General features: G+C 61.3%; 3 protein-coding genes across 3 annotated transcripts; 1 reads left to right on the forward strand and 2 right to left on the reverse strand.

Annotated features, from left to right (window-relative positions):
* Positions 1-754: 754 nt before the first annotated feature.
* On the forward strand, positions 755-4,024 carry CD63 (CD63 molecule). The gene is made up of 8 exons (XM_056120045.1): positions 755-900; positions 1,266-1,345; positions 2,125-2,313; positions 2,418-2,492; positions 2,710-2,805; positions 3,301-3,441; positions 3,641-3,724; positions 3,867-4,024. The coding sequence occupies exons 2-8, from the start codon at positions 1,280-1,282 to the stop codon at positions 3,930-3,932; spliced, it is 717 nt and encodes a 238-aa protein (XP_055976020.1). The 5' UTR covers positions 755-900; positions 1,266-1,279; the 3' UTR covers positions 3,933-4,024.
* A 1,318-nt stretch (positions 4,025-5,342) lies between these two features.
* On the reverse strand, positions 5,343-9,179 carry RDH5 (retinol dehydrogenase 5). The gene is made up of 5 exons (XM_056120044.1): positions 9,132-9,179; positions 8,107-8,434; positions 7,754-8,012; positions 5,925-6,088; positions 5,343-5,652 (listed from the first exon to the last, which is right to left on the reverse strand). The coding sequence occupies exons 2-5, from the start codon at positions 8,414-8,416 to the stop codon at positions 5,429-5,431; spliced, it is 957 nt and encodes a 318-aa protein (XP_055976019.1). The 5' UTR covers positions 8,417-8,434; positions 9,132-9,179; the 3' UTR covers positions 5,343-5,428.
* A 625-nt stretch (positions 9,180-9,804) lies between these two features.
* On the reverse strand, positions 9,805-13,996 carry BLOC1S1 (biogenesis of lysosomal organelles complex 1 subunit 1). The gene is made up of 4 exons (XM_056120052.1): positions 13,831-13,996; positions 12,881-12,953; positions 10,243-10,375; positions 9,805-9,980 (listed from the first exon to the last, which is right to left on the reverse strand). Exons 1-4 carry the CDS (start codon positions 13,889-13,891, stop codon positions 9,870-9,872), a joined length of 378 nt encoding a protein of 125 aa, XP_055976027.1. The 5' UTR covers positions 13,892-13,996; the 3' UTR covers positions 9,805-9,869.

Below are 13,996 nucleotides of genomic sequence, written 5' to 3' on the forward strand. Positions count from 1 at the left end.
GTGTGCGCACATTCTGAAACTCCACTCGGAACCTAAGGGGTGGCGCCCAGTCTGGGGGGCCCGGGGCTGGCCCTGCCCGCGGCCAGTTCGCGGGCTCCTTCCCAGGACCACCGCGAGTGAAGGAGGCCGCCGGCCCCTCTGGGGCTCTGAAGGCGCGCTGCCCGCCGGGAGGAGAAATGCGGGGGGCTGCGGGCTCCCCGAGGCCCCACGTCCCCTGCGGCTCCGGGAGTGGGGTGGGACGGGGTGGGGGAACCTCGGCTCGCGACCCTCCTCCCAGGGGGCGGGGCAGGCGGACACGTGACCGCGGGGGCGGGTTTCCTCCCCGCGTCCGGGGCGGGGGTGGTGGTCCCTGGCCGGGAGGGCTGCCCGCCTGCGCTCGCCCGCTGCGGCACGTCGGGTGGGGCTGATGCCAAGGTGTGCGGCCTGGGGGCTCGTGAGGGGTGTTCCGACGCTGGCCCCCCCGACAGACGCGGGGACAGGGCCGCGGGGGCGGGCGGCGGGACGGGGTGGGCGCTGCGCTCCCTCCCCGCCCGGGCCTCCGCCCCGGAGAACCCCGCGCGCGCTCGCCCCCGCCCCCTCCGGGCCCCGGGCCGGGGCGGAGGGGTGGGGTCGCCGAGAGGGTCCTCCGGGCGGCCGGAATGTGGCCCGGCCCGCCCTCCGCGGGGGTGGGCGCCGTCTCGGCCGGGGGTGGGCGGGGGCCACGTGGCCGGAGCGGGCGGGGGGCCGCCCGGGGTGAGTCAAGCCGCAGCTGTTCCGGCGTCACATGAGGGAGTCGGCGGGGCGGGGGAGGCGGGGGCTGTGGGCTGGGGCTGGCGGCCGGGGCGGGGCGAGCTCGGGGGGCGCCGCTAGAGCGCCCCGGAGCCGCGGCCCGAGAGCAGCGCGCAGCGTCGCCGAGCGCAGGTGAGGCCGCCGGGCGCCCCCGGACGCCGGCCCGGCCCGGCCCGGCCCGCCCGCGCCTCCCCGGCCCCGGGACTCGACGACTTGGCCGAAGTTCCCGCGGCCCGGGCGGGGCGCGGGTGGGGTGTGCCCGCCCGCCGCGCGCGGCGGTCCGGGGTAACGTGGCAGGGGGGCCCGGCCGCGGCGGAGGGTGGGCTTTCGGGGCGGGCAGGGGTTGTGGGGGCCGGGGGCCGGGTGTGCGCCCGGGGGCCCGGGGACGTGGACCTTCCGCTGGGCTCCGCGGGGCGGGCCCGGGGCGGCGTCGGGGGCCGGCGGGGAGCGGGGCCCGGGGCCCCCGCTCAGCGCCCTGCCGTCCCCCCTCGGCCCAGGCCCTGCTGCAGCCATGGCGGTGGAAGGACCCATGAAATGCGTCAAGTTCTTGCTCTACGTTATCCTGCTGGCCTTTTGCGTGAGTGGGGGCGGGCTGCGGCGACCCGGCTCGGGAGGGAGCGGCGCCGGGGCAGCTGCGGGCCAGATGTGCCGGGGCAGCCCCCGGGAACCCGAGGGGAACCCGAGGGGCCCGCTCGGCCGCCCCTCCTCCAGCTCTGGGGACTTCGAAGGCTGGTTGGGCCGGCCGGGCCGCAAGACCGCCCTGCCCCCCCCCCCCCCCCCCCCGCCCCGGGCCCTTCCTGTCTGCTGACCCAACCACTTGTGATACCGGCCGTGAGTGGGGCAACCAGCCAACGGCCCGATGCTATCGCCGCGAGGCTTCCCTCTGCCCCCCCCCTTCCCGCGGGGCGCCCCTCGCTATTCCTCTCCACCCGGCTCCTTTCATCCCGCCCAGCGGCTGGGGGAGGGGGGCTGGGGGTGGGGACGGGCTCTGCTCGCTTCCCCCATTTGCTCTGCCCCGAGGGGGCGCACCACCGGTTCCTCCCCGGCCCCCCCAGGTCACCGCTGATGGGCACTGGGGGCCGGGGGACCAGCTCTTCTCGCCGCCCCGGGAAGCACTGCTCTGGGGAGGGACATGAGCCGCGGGGTCACGGCTTGCCCTTAGAATCAGATTGAAAGGCAGCCCGGGTCTTGTGCTGCTCGAAGGCCTTGGTGACTCGTGACCGCCTGCGTGCAACCTTCCCCGGCGGCCAGGGCGCGCCGCCCTCTCCTGTCCCGTCCTGCAGTTTCCCGGAGGTGTGGGACCCGAGTCTCTGACCGGTGCCCCGCGCACCACATTCCTCCCTGCCCTCCTTTCAGGCCTGCGCGGTAGGACTGATCGCCGTGGGGGTCGCCGCCCAGATTTTCCTGAATCAGGCTGTTAACCAGGGGACCACGGCTGGCTCTCTGTTGCCCCTGGTCATCATCGCGGTGGGCGCTTTCCTCTTCCTAGTGGCCTTTGTGGGCTGCTGTGGCACTTGCAAAGAGAACTACTGCCTTGTGATCACGGTGAGTGGGACGGCGGGGCTCTGCAGAGGCCAGAGCCGTGCAGGGATCCAGAGGGGGACCTTCACTCAGATTCCAGACCCCACACTCGTGTTTTGTGTCTGCAGTTTGCTGTCTTGCTGTCGCTGATCGTGGTGGTGGAGGTGGCTGCAGGCATCGCCGGCTATGTGTTTAAAAACGAGGTGAGCATTAACTAGGGGACAGCCCGGGTTAATGGAGAAACCCACATGCCCTGAATTTTATTACTTTTTTATTTTTGGTGGTGGTGGGGAGTCTCTACGATGCTGGCATTTGAATCCAGGCCTCCCACACAATTGGTCCTTTGAGCCATCTCATGATCCCAGGTGCTCGTAGGAATTTTTACTTAACACTGTTCATTTCATTCCTTCCTACTCCCAGATAATGTCGGAGTTTAATAAGGACTTCCGGAATAAGATGCAGGATTATAAAAAAAGCAACCAGTCGGCTTCGTTGGTGGACAATTTGCAGAAAAGAGTGAGTTGGGGTTGCTGGGAGCAAGGGGTCTTGGGGAGAGGGTTTTTTTTTGGGTCACACCCAGCAATGCTCAGGAGTTACTCCTGGTTCATACACTCAGGAATCGCTCGTGGCACCATACGGGATGCTGGGAATCAAACCTGGGTCTGCCGTGCAGAAGGCAAACGCCCTACCCGCTGTGCTATTGCTCCAGCCCAGGGGGAGAGGTTTTTATCTCCATACTTTTTTTAGTTTTGGGGCCACATCCAGCGCTACTCAGTGTTTACTCCTGACTGTGCCAGGTGGTGCTCAGGGGACTGTATGGGCTGCAGAGATCGAACTCTGGTTGTCCGAGTGCAAAGCAAGTGCCTGACCTGTTGTAGTAGTGCTCGGGCCCTGTTTAAAAACACTCAGCCTGCTCAGGGGTTCCTCCCTGCATCGTGTGGGGCTCTGCCGGGGTTTCCTCTGTGCAGAGCACAGAGCCCACCGTCTCCCACACTCTCCTTTCTCCTCCAGTTCAACTGCTGTGGGGCTGACAACTACACTGACTGGGCCACCGTCCCTACTATGCCCAGCAACCAAGTTCCTGATTCCTGCTGCCTGAATGTCACTGTTGGCTGTGGGAATAATTTCAAAGTGGCGGACATCCACCATGAGGTATGAGAGCTGGCACTTTGGAAGCCTGGGGACTATCTCAGCAGGAGGGAGGGACGGGGTGGAGAAGGCTGAGGTTCGGGGAAATTGGCAGTTAGGGATGTGGACCCCTCCTTGGAAGGTGGGGCAGATGGGAAACATAGGCCAGGGGCCATGCTGGGAGGTGTCTGATGCCATCTTTTGGGGTGCGATCACCCTGAAGGGCTGTACGAAGACCATTGGCTTGTGGCTGAGGAGGAATATGCAGGTGGTGACTGAAGCAGCCCTGGGCATTGCTGCTGTGGAGGTGAGAGGCATGCGGGGGTCAGTCCTGGGCACGTGGGGGCGGGCCAGCCCTGGTGTGTTGGGGGGGAACCCAGGGTTATTAGGTCCCTTAATAATATTAGGCTGTTCTGACCCCTCGCCTCTCCCACTTTCTTTCCCGCCAGGTCCTGGGGATTATCTTTGCCTGCTTACTCGTGAAGAGCATTCGAAGTGGCTACGAGGTCATGTAGGCGGTCTGATCTCTTCAGCCCCTGCATGTGGGGTGGGGTGGGGTGTATACTCCAGGTTTTTCAATTAAACGGATTATTTTTTCAGATTGAAAAGCGAAGTGGTCTGTGTCAGTTGTGTCTTCAAGAGGGAGATAGGCACACAGCAGAGCTTAGGTTGGGGGTGATGCTGGCCACTGCCCTGGGGGCCCTGGGACTGGGCTGCTCCAGGGAGCGGGGCGTGGCACAGCGATTGCATTTGTTGGCCCCTGTCCCATCCCTTTCATCACTGTCCTCAGGGTTCCTGTCCTGTTTGACCCCTGGGAAAGCCAGGCTTATTTGTAGGGATAGAGGGACTTAAGAAAGGTGGTTCTACTGAAGGTGTTGTGTGGGCTGGTAGTGGAAGTGGGGTCCAGAGGTGTCTGTGGCTCATCCTGCCTTGTGCTGGGACATTGATGAAGCACTAGAAGGTCTGAAAATTGGTCCTCAGGTGCTGGCTGGGAGAACCAGAACTGTGAGCATATTGGCCATTTCCCTGGCTTCTGGCCTGCTTCATTAACTTGTTTTTTTCCCCCTGGGTCACATCCAGTGATCAGGGACCTTATGGGATGCCAGGGATTGAACCTGGGTTGGCCTTGTGCAAGGCGATTGCCTCTTCCACCTGTACTATTGCTCTGCTGCCATCCTCAACGGGGAACAGGGTTGGGCCCCTTTTCAGTGGGGACAAATGCCTTGTTGACAGATAGCCATTTTTTCTTGAGGGGGCGTGTCCCAGGCAGTGCTCATGGGGCCTGGGGCCACTCTTATTTGATGCCAAGACCTGGATGTGGCACTGAAACCCAGCAGTGGTGTCACCAAGGCCACATCAGGCATTGCTGGGGGTCTGGGCTGGCGGGATGCCATGCCAAGGACCCCACGTGTGTCCTTGCTCTGACCCCAAGCTCTCTCCCGGCTGCATCTCCAACTTGGCTTAGGTGATAAAATTTTATAAAATTTTATTTTTTTGGTGGGTCACACCCAGCAATGCTCAGGGGTTACTCCTGGCTTTGCACTTAGGAATTACTCCTTGTGGTGCTTGGGGGACCATAAGGGATGCCGGGGATCGAATGCTGTGTTATCGCTCCGGCCCCAGGTGATAAAATTTTAAGTGGTTCTCCCGGCATTTTCCCCACGGCCTCAGATGGAGCCCTTCCCCCTCCCAACACTGAGCTAACAGCTCTGCATGGGAAAGCAGAGTTGCAAAGTGCCCTCTGGTGGTCACTGCTCAAGGTGCAGCTTTAAAGACGGCCTGTGACGGACAGTTCCCCTCTGCCCCCCAGCGGTGGCGTAGGGAGCTTGTAGGTCACTAACCGTACCAGAGACACTGGCAGTCCATCTCAATGGGCAGTTTCCTTTGTGCCCACCTCCTGTTTTCATGAGTTGTATTTATTGAGCTTTGTTTTGTACCAGGCATCAGGCAGTACCAGGGTGGGGTGAGAAACCCAAGTCCTTGCCCTTGAAAGACTTACACAGGGGCTGCTTTAGCAGATGGCCTGGGCAGGCTTTGGGAGGACCCAGCCAAGGACAGCATCCACCAGGCTGGCTGGCAGATAGGAGGCGGGCAACCAGAGCAGCCTGGCATCCCAGCCTGGGCTGTAGCGCGTTCTAGGGTGACGGGCGGTCAGGGCATGCTCCAGGCATCTGGTCACCTTGGTCAGGTCGGGGTCACAGATCAGGCTCATGATGTGCTGCTGGACTTGCAGGTCTGTGACGCAGGACGGGGCCAGAGTCAGTGTCCCTGTCCCCCACTAGCCTGGCTCAAGCCCCATCTTCTGGGTCCTGGGCCTCTGTGATCCCAAACGCTAGTGGTATCTACGGTCCCTTTCCCAGCCTGAGTGCTGGGCAGGGTCCACAGGCCTGCATACTCCCTTCTGGGGTAGCTCCATTGGCCCTCACCCCTTCCCTGACTGCCCTGCCCGTCGTAGGACCGGTCTGGCCCTCGAGTAGCTTCATGGCCCCCCAGTCCCAGCGACTCACACTTGGCAAGGAAGGCCTCCCCGTAGCGGGCCCGAGTGGCTGGAGCCAGCTCTGTCCAGCGCGCCTGCAGGGTGGTCTCCAAACTCTCCTGGTTTGTCATTGCAGTCCGGAAGAAGCCTGGCTCCACAATGGAGACTCGTACCCCAAAAGGGGCCATGTCCCTCCTGGAGAGAAGGTTTCTGGGTTTTATGAGGTAGGGACCTTCAGGGACGAGGGTTCTGAAGGGAAGGTAGCCCTGGAATCAGAGGTATCCCTTGACCTGCTTTCCTGAGTATTCTTTGTATTTCTGGATAGTCCCTTATATGATCAAGTGCAGAGGTCAGCAAACCAACTTTTAGGTATTACTTATCAATATTACAGGTTTTTTTGGGGGGGGCACTCAACTGTGCTCAGAGTTTACTCCTAGCTCTGTGCTCTGGGATCACTCCTGGCAGAACTTGGCACCATGAGATATTGGGGAATTGAACCTGGTTGGGTGTATGCAAGATAAGCGCCCATCAACTGGCCCCTTACATAGGTTCTTTCTCATTTAAAATGTAAATACTTTGACATGAAAAACATGTTTATGTTGGGCTTCTGCTGTGACCACAGGAGACCACAGTGGCAGATCAGATGGGGGGCCAGCCGTGCACTTGTGCCCCTTGTTTTTTTGTTTTTTTTTTTTTGCTTTTTGGGTCACACCCGGCGATGCACAGGGGTTACTCCTGACTCATGTTACTCAGGAATTACTCCTGGCGGTGCTCGGGGGACCATATGGGATGCTGGGAATCGAACCCGGGTCAGCCGTGTTCAAGGCAAATGCCCTACCCGCTGTGCTATTGTTCCAGCCCCCCTTGAGTCTTTCTGGGCCCTAAGAACAGCTCTCCCAGGGGCTGGAATAAGTCCAGCGAGCAAAGTGCTTGCCTTGCTTGCAGCAGACCTGAGCGGGCAAGGGGGTTTGATGCCAGGCATCCCATATGGTCCCCTGAGCAACACCAGGAGTGGTTCTTGATGCAGAGCCAGGAGTAGCCCCTGAACACTGCCGGGTGTGGCTCTCAAGCCAAAACCAAACCAAAAAATTAAGTTCACGCACAGTTGGATAACTCCTAACCTAGGAGAACCCCTTTTGCTAGGTTCCTCGCCTGTGAAGCCCTGGGTTTGATTGCCCCCCCCCCAAAAAAAATAACACCCCGCCCCCAACAAACAATAAGGACAAAAGTATATACTGAAATTATCTTCTGAGTGGTGGTAATAGAGACTAGCTTCCTTCAGAAGCTGTTCAGAGTTCAGGCACTGATCCTGGGCCCAGTCCCTCAAGTCTCCTTTTGTAATCAGGTGGGGTATTAATGTCTAAAGATGAGAGCAATAGTACAGTGGTAGGGCACTTGGTTTGCACATGAACCTGGTTCAGGTTCGATCCCCAGCATCCTCTATAAGCACTGCCAGGAGCAATCCTTGAGCATTGCCAGGTGTGGGCCCCCAAACAGATGAGGAATAAACAGATTAAGAGGACAGGCGAGCTGGGATCAAAAATTGGGCTTTGAGGTTGCAAGGTCAATCCCTTATTGTCTCCTTTCTGAGCTGGAGAGATGTTCAAAGGGCTGGAGCACCACCTTCCTGGAGGAGCCCTGGGTTAGGTCCCCAGCACCACTGGGTCTCTTGAATACTCATAAGAACCACCCTGAAAGTCAGATGGGGTAGCCCCTGAGCGCACAGGGTATGGCCCCAAACCAAGGAAAAAAAGTCTGAATAGTGTCAGAATATTCTGAGCTGTCCCAAGCTTGGTGGGGCGGTAATGACTCAAGGAGGTGCTCCCCAAGGGCTGGGAGCCCCTAGCCAGGTGCCCTCACCTCAGACTGTCAGAGAAGGCCTCCAGGCCGAACTTGGAGACACAGTAGCCCCCGCCATTGGCTGCCAGGCGGCCCAGGACGCTGGTGATGTTGACCACCCGGCCCCGGGCCTGCTGTAGCAGGGGGAGTAGGGCCAAGGTGACGCCGATGGGACCCAGGGTATTCACATCGAGTACCCGCTGGAAATCGTCCCGGGTCAGCCAGGGCGTGGGCCCGATGATGCCGGCCACCGCCGCGTTATTCACCAGGCCGAAAAGCCCTGTGGGGACCAGACAGGCTGGTGGGTTGGTGGGTCGAGGCTACACTCCCATCCACAGCCCCCACCCTCCTTGCCCGCTGGTCCAGCCACTCACCCGCGCCCCCGACTTGTGTCTCCACCCACTTGGCCGCCTGCTGGACACTCTGGGGATCGGTGACATCCAGCAGGGTGGTTCGGAGGCGGGAGGAGGCCACTCTCTGCAGATCCTCGGCCCCCGAGGGGGTCAGGCAGCTGGCCAGCACCCGGAAGCCTCGCTGGTCCAGTCTCAGTGCCAGAAGCCGCCCGAAGCCCGAGTCACAGCCCGTGATGAAGACGAAGGCGGAGCTGGCAGGCAGGCGCCGCCGGTCCCTGAGCAGCCACAGCGCTGCCCCGAGGAGGGCGGCCAGCAGCAGGAGCAGCCACATGGCCGGGGCTCAAGTGACCTGTAGGTGGCGGTCGAGGCTGGGCGCGACAGCTCACCTGGCCAACTTAGCCACTCAAGCCCTTTCCCCCCAGTTCCTCCCCTTCTGGCAACCTCTGGTCCAGAAGGCCGAGGAGTGGTTCTCGTGGCAGATCGAGACAAAACACTAGCAAACAATGGCCCACCGGAGAGCACGGTCGGAGCCTCCATCTGTGCCGACGACTGCACATGAGCTGCCCCCTTTGGCAGGGCTGCTCGGGTTCAGGGGTGTTCCCTGGCGGTCCTGAATGAGGGCATCCGGATGGATGCTGGGGCACGTACTGGACTGAGTCCCCCATCTCTGTCCTGGTGGCCCCAACCCAATGTGATACTGAGCGTCTCACTGCATCTCTGAACAAGTTATTTTTGTTTGTGTGTGTTGGTGGTGGAGAGCAACCTGGTAGTGCTCAGGAATCACTCCTGGCAGGCTTGGGGGACCACATGGGGTACAGGGACGGAACCTAGGTCAGCTGTGTGTAACCCTCAGTCCTAGCTCCAGCCCCTGGACCCAGTTTTCTTAACCCTGTGGGGCAAACACCCCTGTGCCCTCCTGGGAGCTGCTGGAGGTCAGAGAGGCCAATGAATCAGGAAACACTGAAGACTGGACTGCCCAGGGACCAAGTCGGGTGTGGGGAGGGGGCTCTGGCCTGCCTCGGTGCCAGCTCCAGGCCCCGGCTTACCTCCTCTGGGACGGGCTGGAAGGTACCGCCGTGCCTGCAGCTGCACCTTCTGCGGCTGGAGACACTTGGCTGCTGGTCTGCCTGAGCCCGTCCCAAGTCCACGCCAGTGGACCCGAGGCCAGAGGTATTAAGTGCGGGTGGGGGTGGGGGAGAGGAGGAGCCTGTGGCGGAAGTTGGGCCTGCAGAGGCCCTGAGGGGCCCCTTCTCCCACCTCTCTGACTCCCCGCAGGAGGGGTCTGTTAGGGAGGGCGGCTGCTTGTCCCGGTTCCCCTTTCCAGCCCCGAAGTGCCTCCGGCCCAGGAGCTAATCTCCCATGGGCTCATGACACAGCTTAGCATGGAGGCCCCAAGGCTGGGAGCGCGTGGAGCGGCAGAGAGCCAGAGCCCGGACCCGGCTGCCCCCCGCCCTCCTGTCCCCCCCTTGGGAAACTGCTGCTGCGAGGCAGGAGCTTGAGGCCCACTAAGACCTTCCTGGGGAAGGTGAGGGGGTGCCGACTCTCACCCTCACTGCCCCCACCAGGCCCCGGGAGGAAACAAATGTCCAGGGAGTGAGCGTGCCAAATGCCCCGACGTCCTCCCCCGCCCCCCCAGTGTGTACCAGACTCCCAGGGCAACACCCAGCCCCCCCTTCCCGGGAAACAATTCGCTGAGCATGGAGTCTGTGTTTTATTCAGGCTGCTGGGCCTCTCCCTGGCCCTGGGGGTGGGGGCGACAGGCAGGGCAGGGCAGGACAGAGTGGCTAGGAGGGGGCGGACTGCAGCTGGCCTTTGTACACGTACTCCAGTGCTGTGGCAATGGTGCGCATGTCCAGCTCGATGCTCCGAGCCCAGTTCTCCACATCCCCGATTTCCTGGAGAGAAAAGGAGGTTGGGGCCTGCGATCAGCATGGGCAGAGTGGCAGCGGGGTACCCCCAGCCACCTCCTACAAAGGGTTTCGCTGCACCCACCCAACTGCATCTTTCTCCTCCTCCGGCTTCCCGAACTCTGGGGCCAGATGTGGGGTTTCTGGGACAATTCCCACGTCCCACTTAATCCTTGGCCCTGGGGTGATCCACCCGGAGGCAGAGTGCAGGGCTCAGGGCTGGGGCCTGTGATGCGGGAGCGACACCCACCTTGAGTGCCTGATTGAAGTTCTCCACCATCCCGATCCACTGGCCTGTCTGCTTGGCAAACTGGGCGGCCTGGACCTGCAGGGTCTTCACCTCATGGTCCAGCTTCCTCTGGTTCATGTAGGCCTGAGCGACGCTACGGGGTGGAGCAGATAGAATGTCACCTGCCTAACTCCTGCCTAACTCGCGGGGGTGGGGGCTGAGATGGGAGAGGGTGTCACCTGCCTTACTCAGGGGTGGGGGTTGGAGGGTGTGTCACACTGACTCCCACCACAAGGTGGGAGGAGGCTGGGCAGGAGCGATACTGGGCTCTGCCGTAACATGAAAGACTCCTCGCAGAGGCAACTAAGGTCTCCCTACCTCCAGAACCTATCCGACTAAGAACCATCTCCTACTCCATTAAAAGGAATTCCCAAAGCTGGGAGGGAGAAGAGAGGGTTAATCTGGGTGGGTGGAAGTGGTGCTGGGAATCCCTGAGAAAGAGGGAATGTATTCCCCCCAGACAGCTGCAGGAACTGATGGAGTGCATGCTTTGCATGCAGTGGGTCTGGGCTTGATCCCTGGCACTGCGCAGTCCCCCAGAACTTCGAGGAGTAGCTCTCAGCACCCCTGGATGTGGTTCCCAATCAACCAAACAAAAGGGGAAAAAATAATTTTTTTTTTTTTTTGCTTTTTGGGTCACACCCAGCCATGCTCAGGGGTCATTCCTGGCTCTGCACTCAGGAATTACTCCTGGCGGTGCTTGGGGGACCATATGGGATGCCGGGGATCAAACCCAGGTTGGCCGCGTGCAAGGCAAACGCCCCACCCTCTGTGCTATCACTTCGGCCCCCGGAAAAAATAAATTAAAAAAAAAAAAGGGAGTGTGGGGGAGCTGAGGAATGTGGCAGTGACTGAAGCCTGGAAACCCGCGGAAGAAGCCTGGGAAGGGACCGCGGGCCCCGCCTGAACCCAGGGTGGCTGGGGAGAACGGCCCCTCCCCAGGAGCTTGGGTCAAGGGAAGATATCCCAGAGGCGCCTTCCTGGCTCTCGGCTCTCCCAACCCTCTCTCGCCCACGCAGACGTGCACTTTCTCCCTTCCTTCGCAAGAGTTTTTTTCTTCAATTGCTCTGCTGGCTGTAGGAACCATTCCTGCCCTGAGCTGGTATTCCCAACCCTCAGCCTGCGGCCTCCCCAATAACTGTGCAGTAACTGTTCTCCCTTATTGGCTGCTCAATCTTTCACTCCCTGCCCCAAAGCTCCAGGCCAGCTGTTAGCCGCCACATCCGGTGCCCCCCACCCACTGGAATCTGAGGGGGCAAGGGGTTGCGGCGGGTCAAGAGAGTGGGCAGGACACCTGACGAGGGCTGAGAGAGAGGGCTGAGAGACTGAGCCTTTGTTTGCCTTCGCAGGGAGGGCCACAGGCAGTGGGCAGTAACACAAAACCCTTTCTAATCTGGCTTTGGCTTAGCTCCTCTCGAAGCCCAGAGTGGGGTGGCGCCCTTGCAAAGGCAGAGGAGCGGAGAAGCCTGGGTCAGACCCCCCGCAGAGCAGGGCACACCACTGAGGTGGGAGGAGAGTGGGCCAGACAGCTGGGCCAGACAGGGGGTGAGGCTGGATCTCACACAGGACAGCAGAACCGTATTAACACAAGGGGAGTTTCCCGAGCTTCCCAGCATCCCCCAGGGGTTCCTCAAACCCTTGTTTCCCCTACTGACGTTCTACTTTTTTATATTTCGCCCCCCGCTCCACCTGACTGTGCTCAGGACTTACTCCTTACTCTCAGGGATCACCTCTGGAGAGGCTTGGGGTGCCAGGGATTGAACCCGGTTTGGCCACGTGAAAGACAAGCATTCTACTTGCTGTACTTGCTCAGGCCTTTTTGTTGTTGTTGTTTGAAACTCACAATGAGTGAAGGGAGAGGCTGGAGGGGAGGGGGATGAGGCCCCAACACAGCCCTCTGTTCTCCTAAGCATGGCATGAGTAATGAAGAAGAGAGCCCCCCCTAACAGCTCAGCGGGGTGACTCACCCTCTGGACTCAGAACTCTCTGGGTTTAGCTGCTTTCCCGGCACTGGGGTGCAAAGCCTCACGCTGCCTCCTTCCTTCCAACCTAGCGAGTCACCATCTCTGCTGGCTTTGGGGTCACTTGGGCTTACGAGACAACATGCTTTGCTCCTTCCCGGGTCTTTGGCTACTACAGTCGTGCCCATGTGGGGCTGTGGTAGGGGGTGGTCGGGGGAGACAAAGGCGGCAGGGAAGAGAAGGCCTGCTGGCTCTGCTGATGCTCCTGGCACAGGTCCTCGCCCTCACCCTTCCCAGCTGTGCCATCATCCCTTTCCTGCCAGCTGCTCCCTGGGTCTGCCAGGGGGTGGTGAGTTGTGGTGAAGAAGGAGGCCTTCCCTTCGGGTGCAGAGACAGCTGGACAGCAAAGGGAGGGAGGCAGATGGCATCAAGCTGTGGGCACCAGGGTGGTATCTGGGAAGGGTAATCCGGCTGTTCCTCCTGCTGCGGCAGCTGGTCCTTCCTGTCTGATGCTAGGGGCAGAGATGACTGGGGGTGGGGGAAGGGCAGTGGAACATCTCAGTTCCCCAAGAACAGACCTTGCCCATAACCAAACTGGTGTGTGTGTGTGTGTGTGTGTGTGTGTGTGAGGTTCATACCCCACATTGAGATGATCCACCAAGGCTTCTGTCAGGCAGGTCGCTGCAGTGATGGCCTCTCGACGCCTCTTCTCTGGTGTGGGGGGTGGGGGGGAGGTAAGAGAGGAGGGAAAAGGATGTGAGAGGAGACTTGGGTTTTTTGTGGGATGATCCTCAAAAATCCGCTCCTGACTATTTTGCTGGTTGTGGGACCATCTTAACTCAGCCCTGCCAGAACTGGAAGCACTGTGGCACTGTGCTCCCGTTGTTCATCGATTTGCCCGAGAGGGCCCAGTAACGTCTCCACTGTGAGACTTGTTGTTACTGTGTCTGGCATATCGAATACGTCACGGGGAGCTTGCCAGGCTCTGCCCTGCGGGCGAGATACTCTCGGCAGCTTGCCGGGCTCTCCGAGAGGGGCGGAGGAATCGAACCCGGCGCGCATAATTCTGCAAGAACAGTCCTAGTCCCTTCATGCCAGCGGTGCGGGCGTGGGCATCCTAAGAGCGACCGTGACCAGCCCAAAGACGCTGAAGTCAGTGGGGGCGCCCGGGACTGAGACCTCCGGGTCGTCTTCCCACGGTCTCGGGCTTTCCAGTCCGGATTCGGCAAACGCGGGCCCTTCCCACCCGCCCTCCCCCGCCTTCCAATCGCTGGGATTTCACGCCTCCAAGTCGAGTCCCGTCTTTTCCTGCAGGCCAGCATTCCCGGCCAGACGAGCGGGGCCCTGGACCAATCGGCGCAGCGTCTCGGCGCCGGGGCGGGACTAGGCGGCCGCGCGTCGGGGCGTTACCGAGAGGGCACCGGGGTGCAGCTAAGGGGCCGGGGCCCGCTGGCCGGAGCAGCGTCTCCCCGAACTCCCCCCGACTCCCCCACCCGTGCCCACGGAGCTCACGCCCGCCCCGGCATCCGGGCCGTTGTTCGAGGCCCCGGCTCCGGGTGGGGCGCGGCGGGGCAGAGGCTGGGCTCACCCTGCAGCTCCTTGCGCTCATTCTGCTTGGCCTGGTGCTCCTTCAGCAGGCGGGACAGCATGGTCGCGCCCGGGCGGGGGGCTGGCCACCTCCCGGCCCCGCTGCCTCCCGGAGCAGGAACGCGCCGCTCACCTCCAGCCGGGCGCGGGTCACGTGACCGCGCCGT

This window comes from Sorex fumeus, unplaced genomic scaffold, assembly GCF_029834395.1.
Source record: "Sorex fumeus unplaced genomic scaffold, SorFum_2.1 ptg000042l, whole genome shotgun sequence".
In the NCBI taxonomy this organism is placed as follows: domain Eukaryota; kingdom Metazoa; phylum Chordata; class Mammalia; order Eulipotyphla; family Soricidae; genus Sorex; species Sorex fumeus.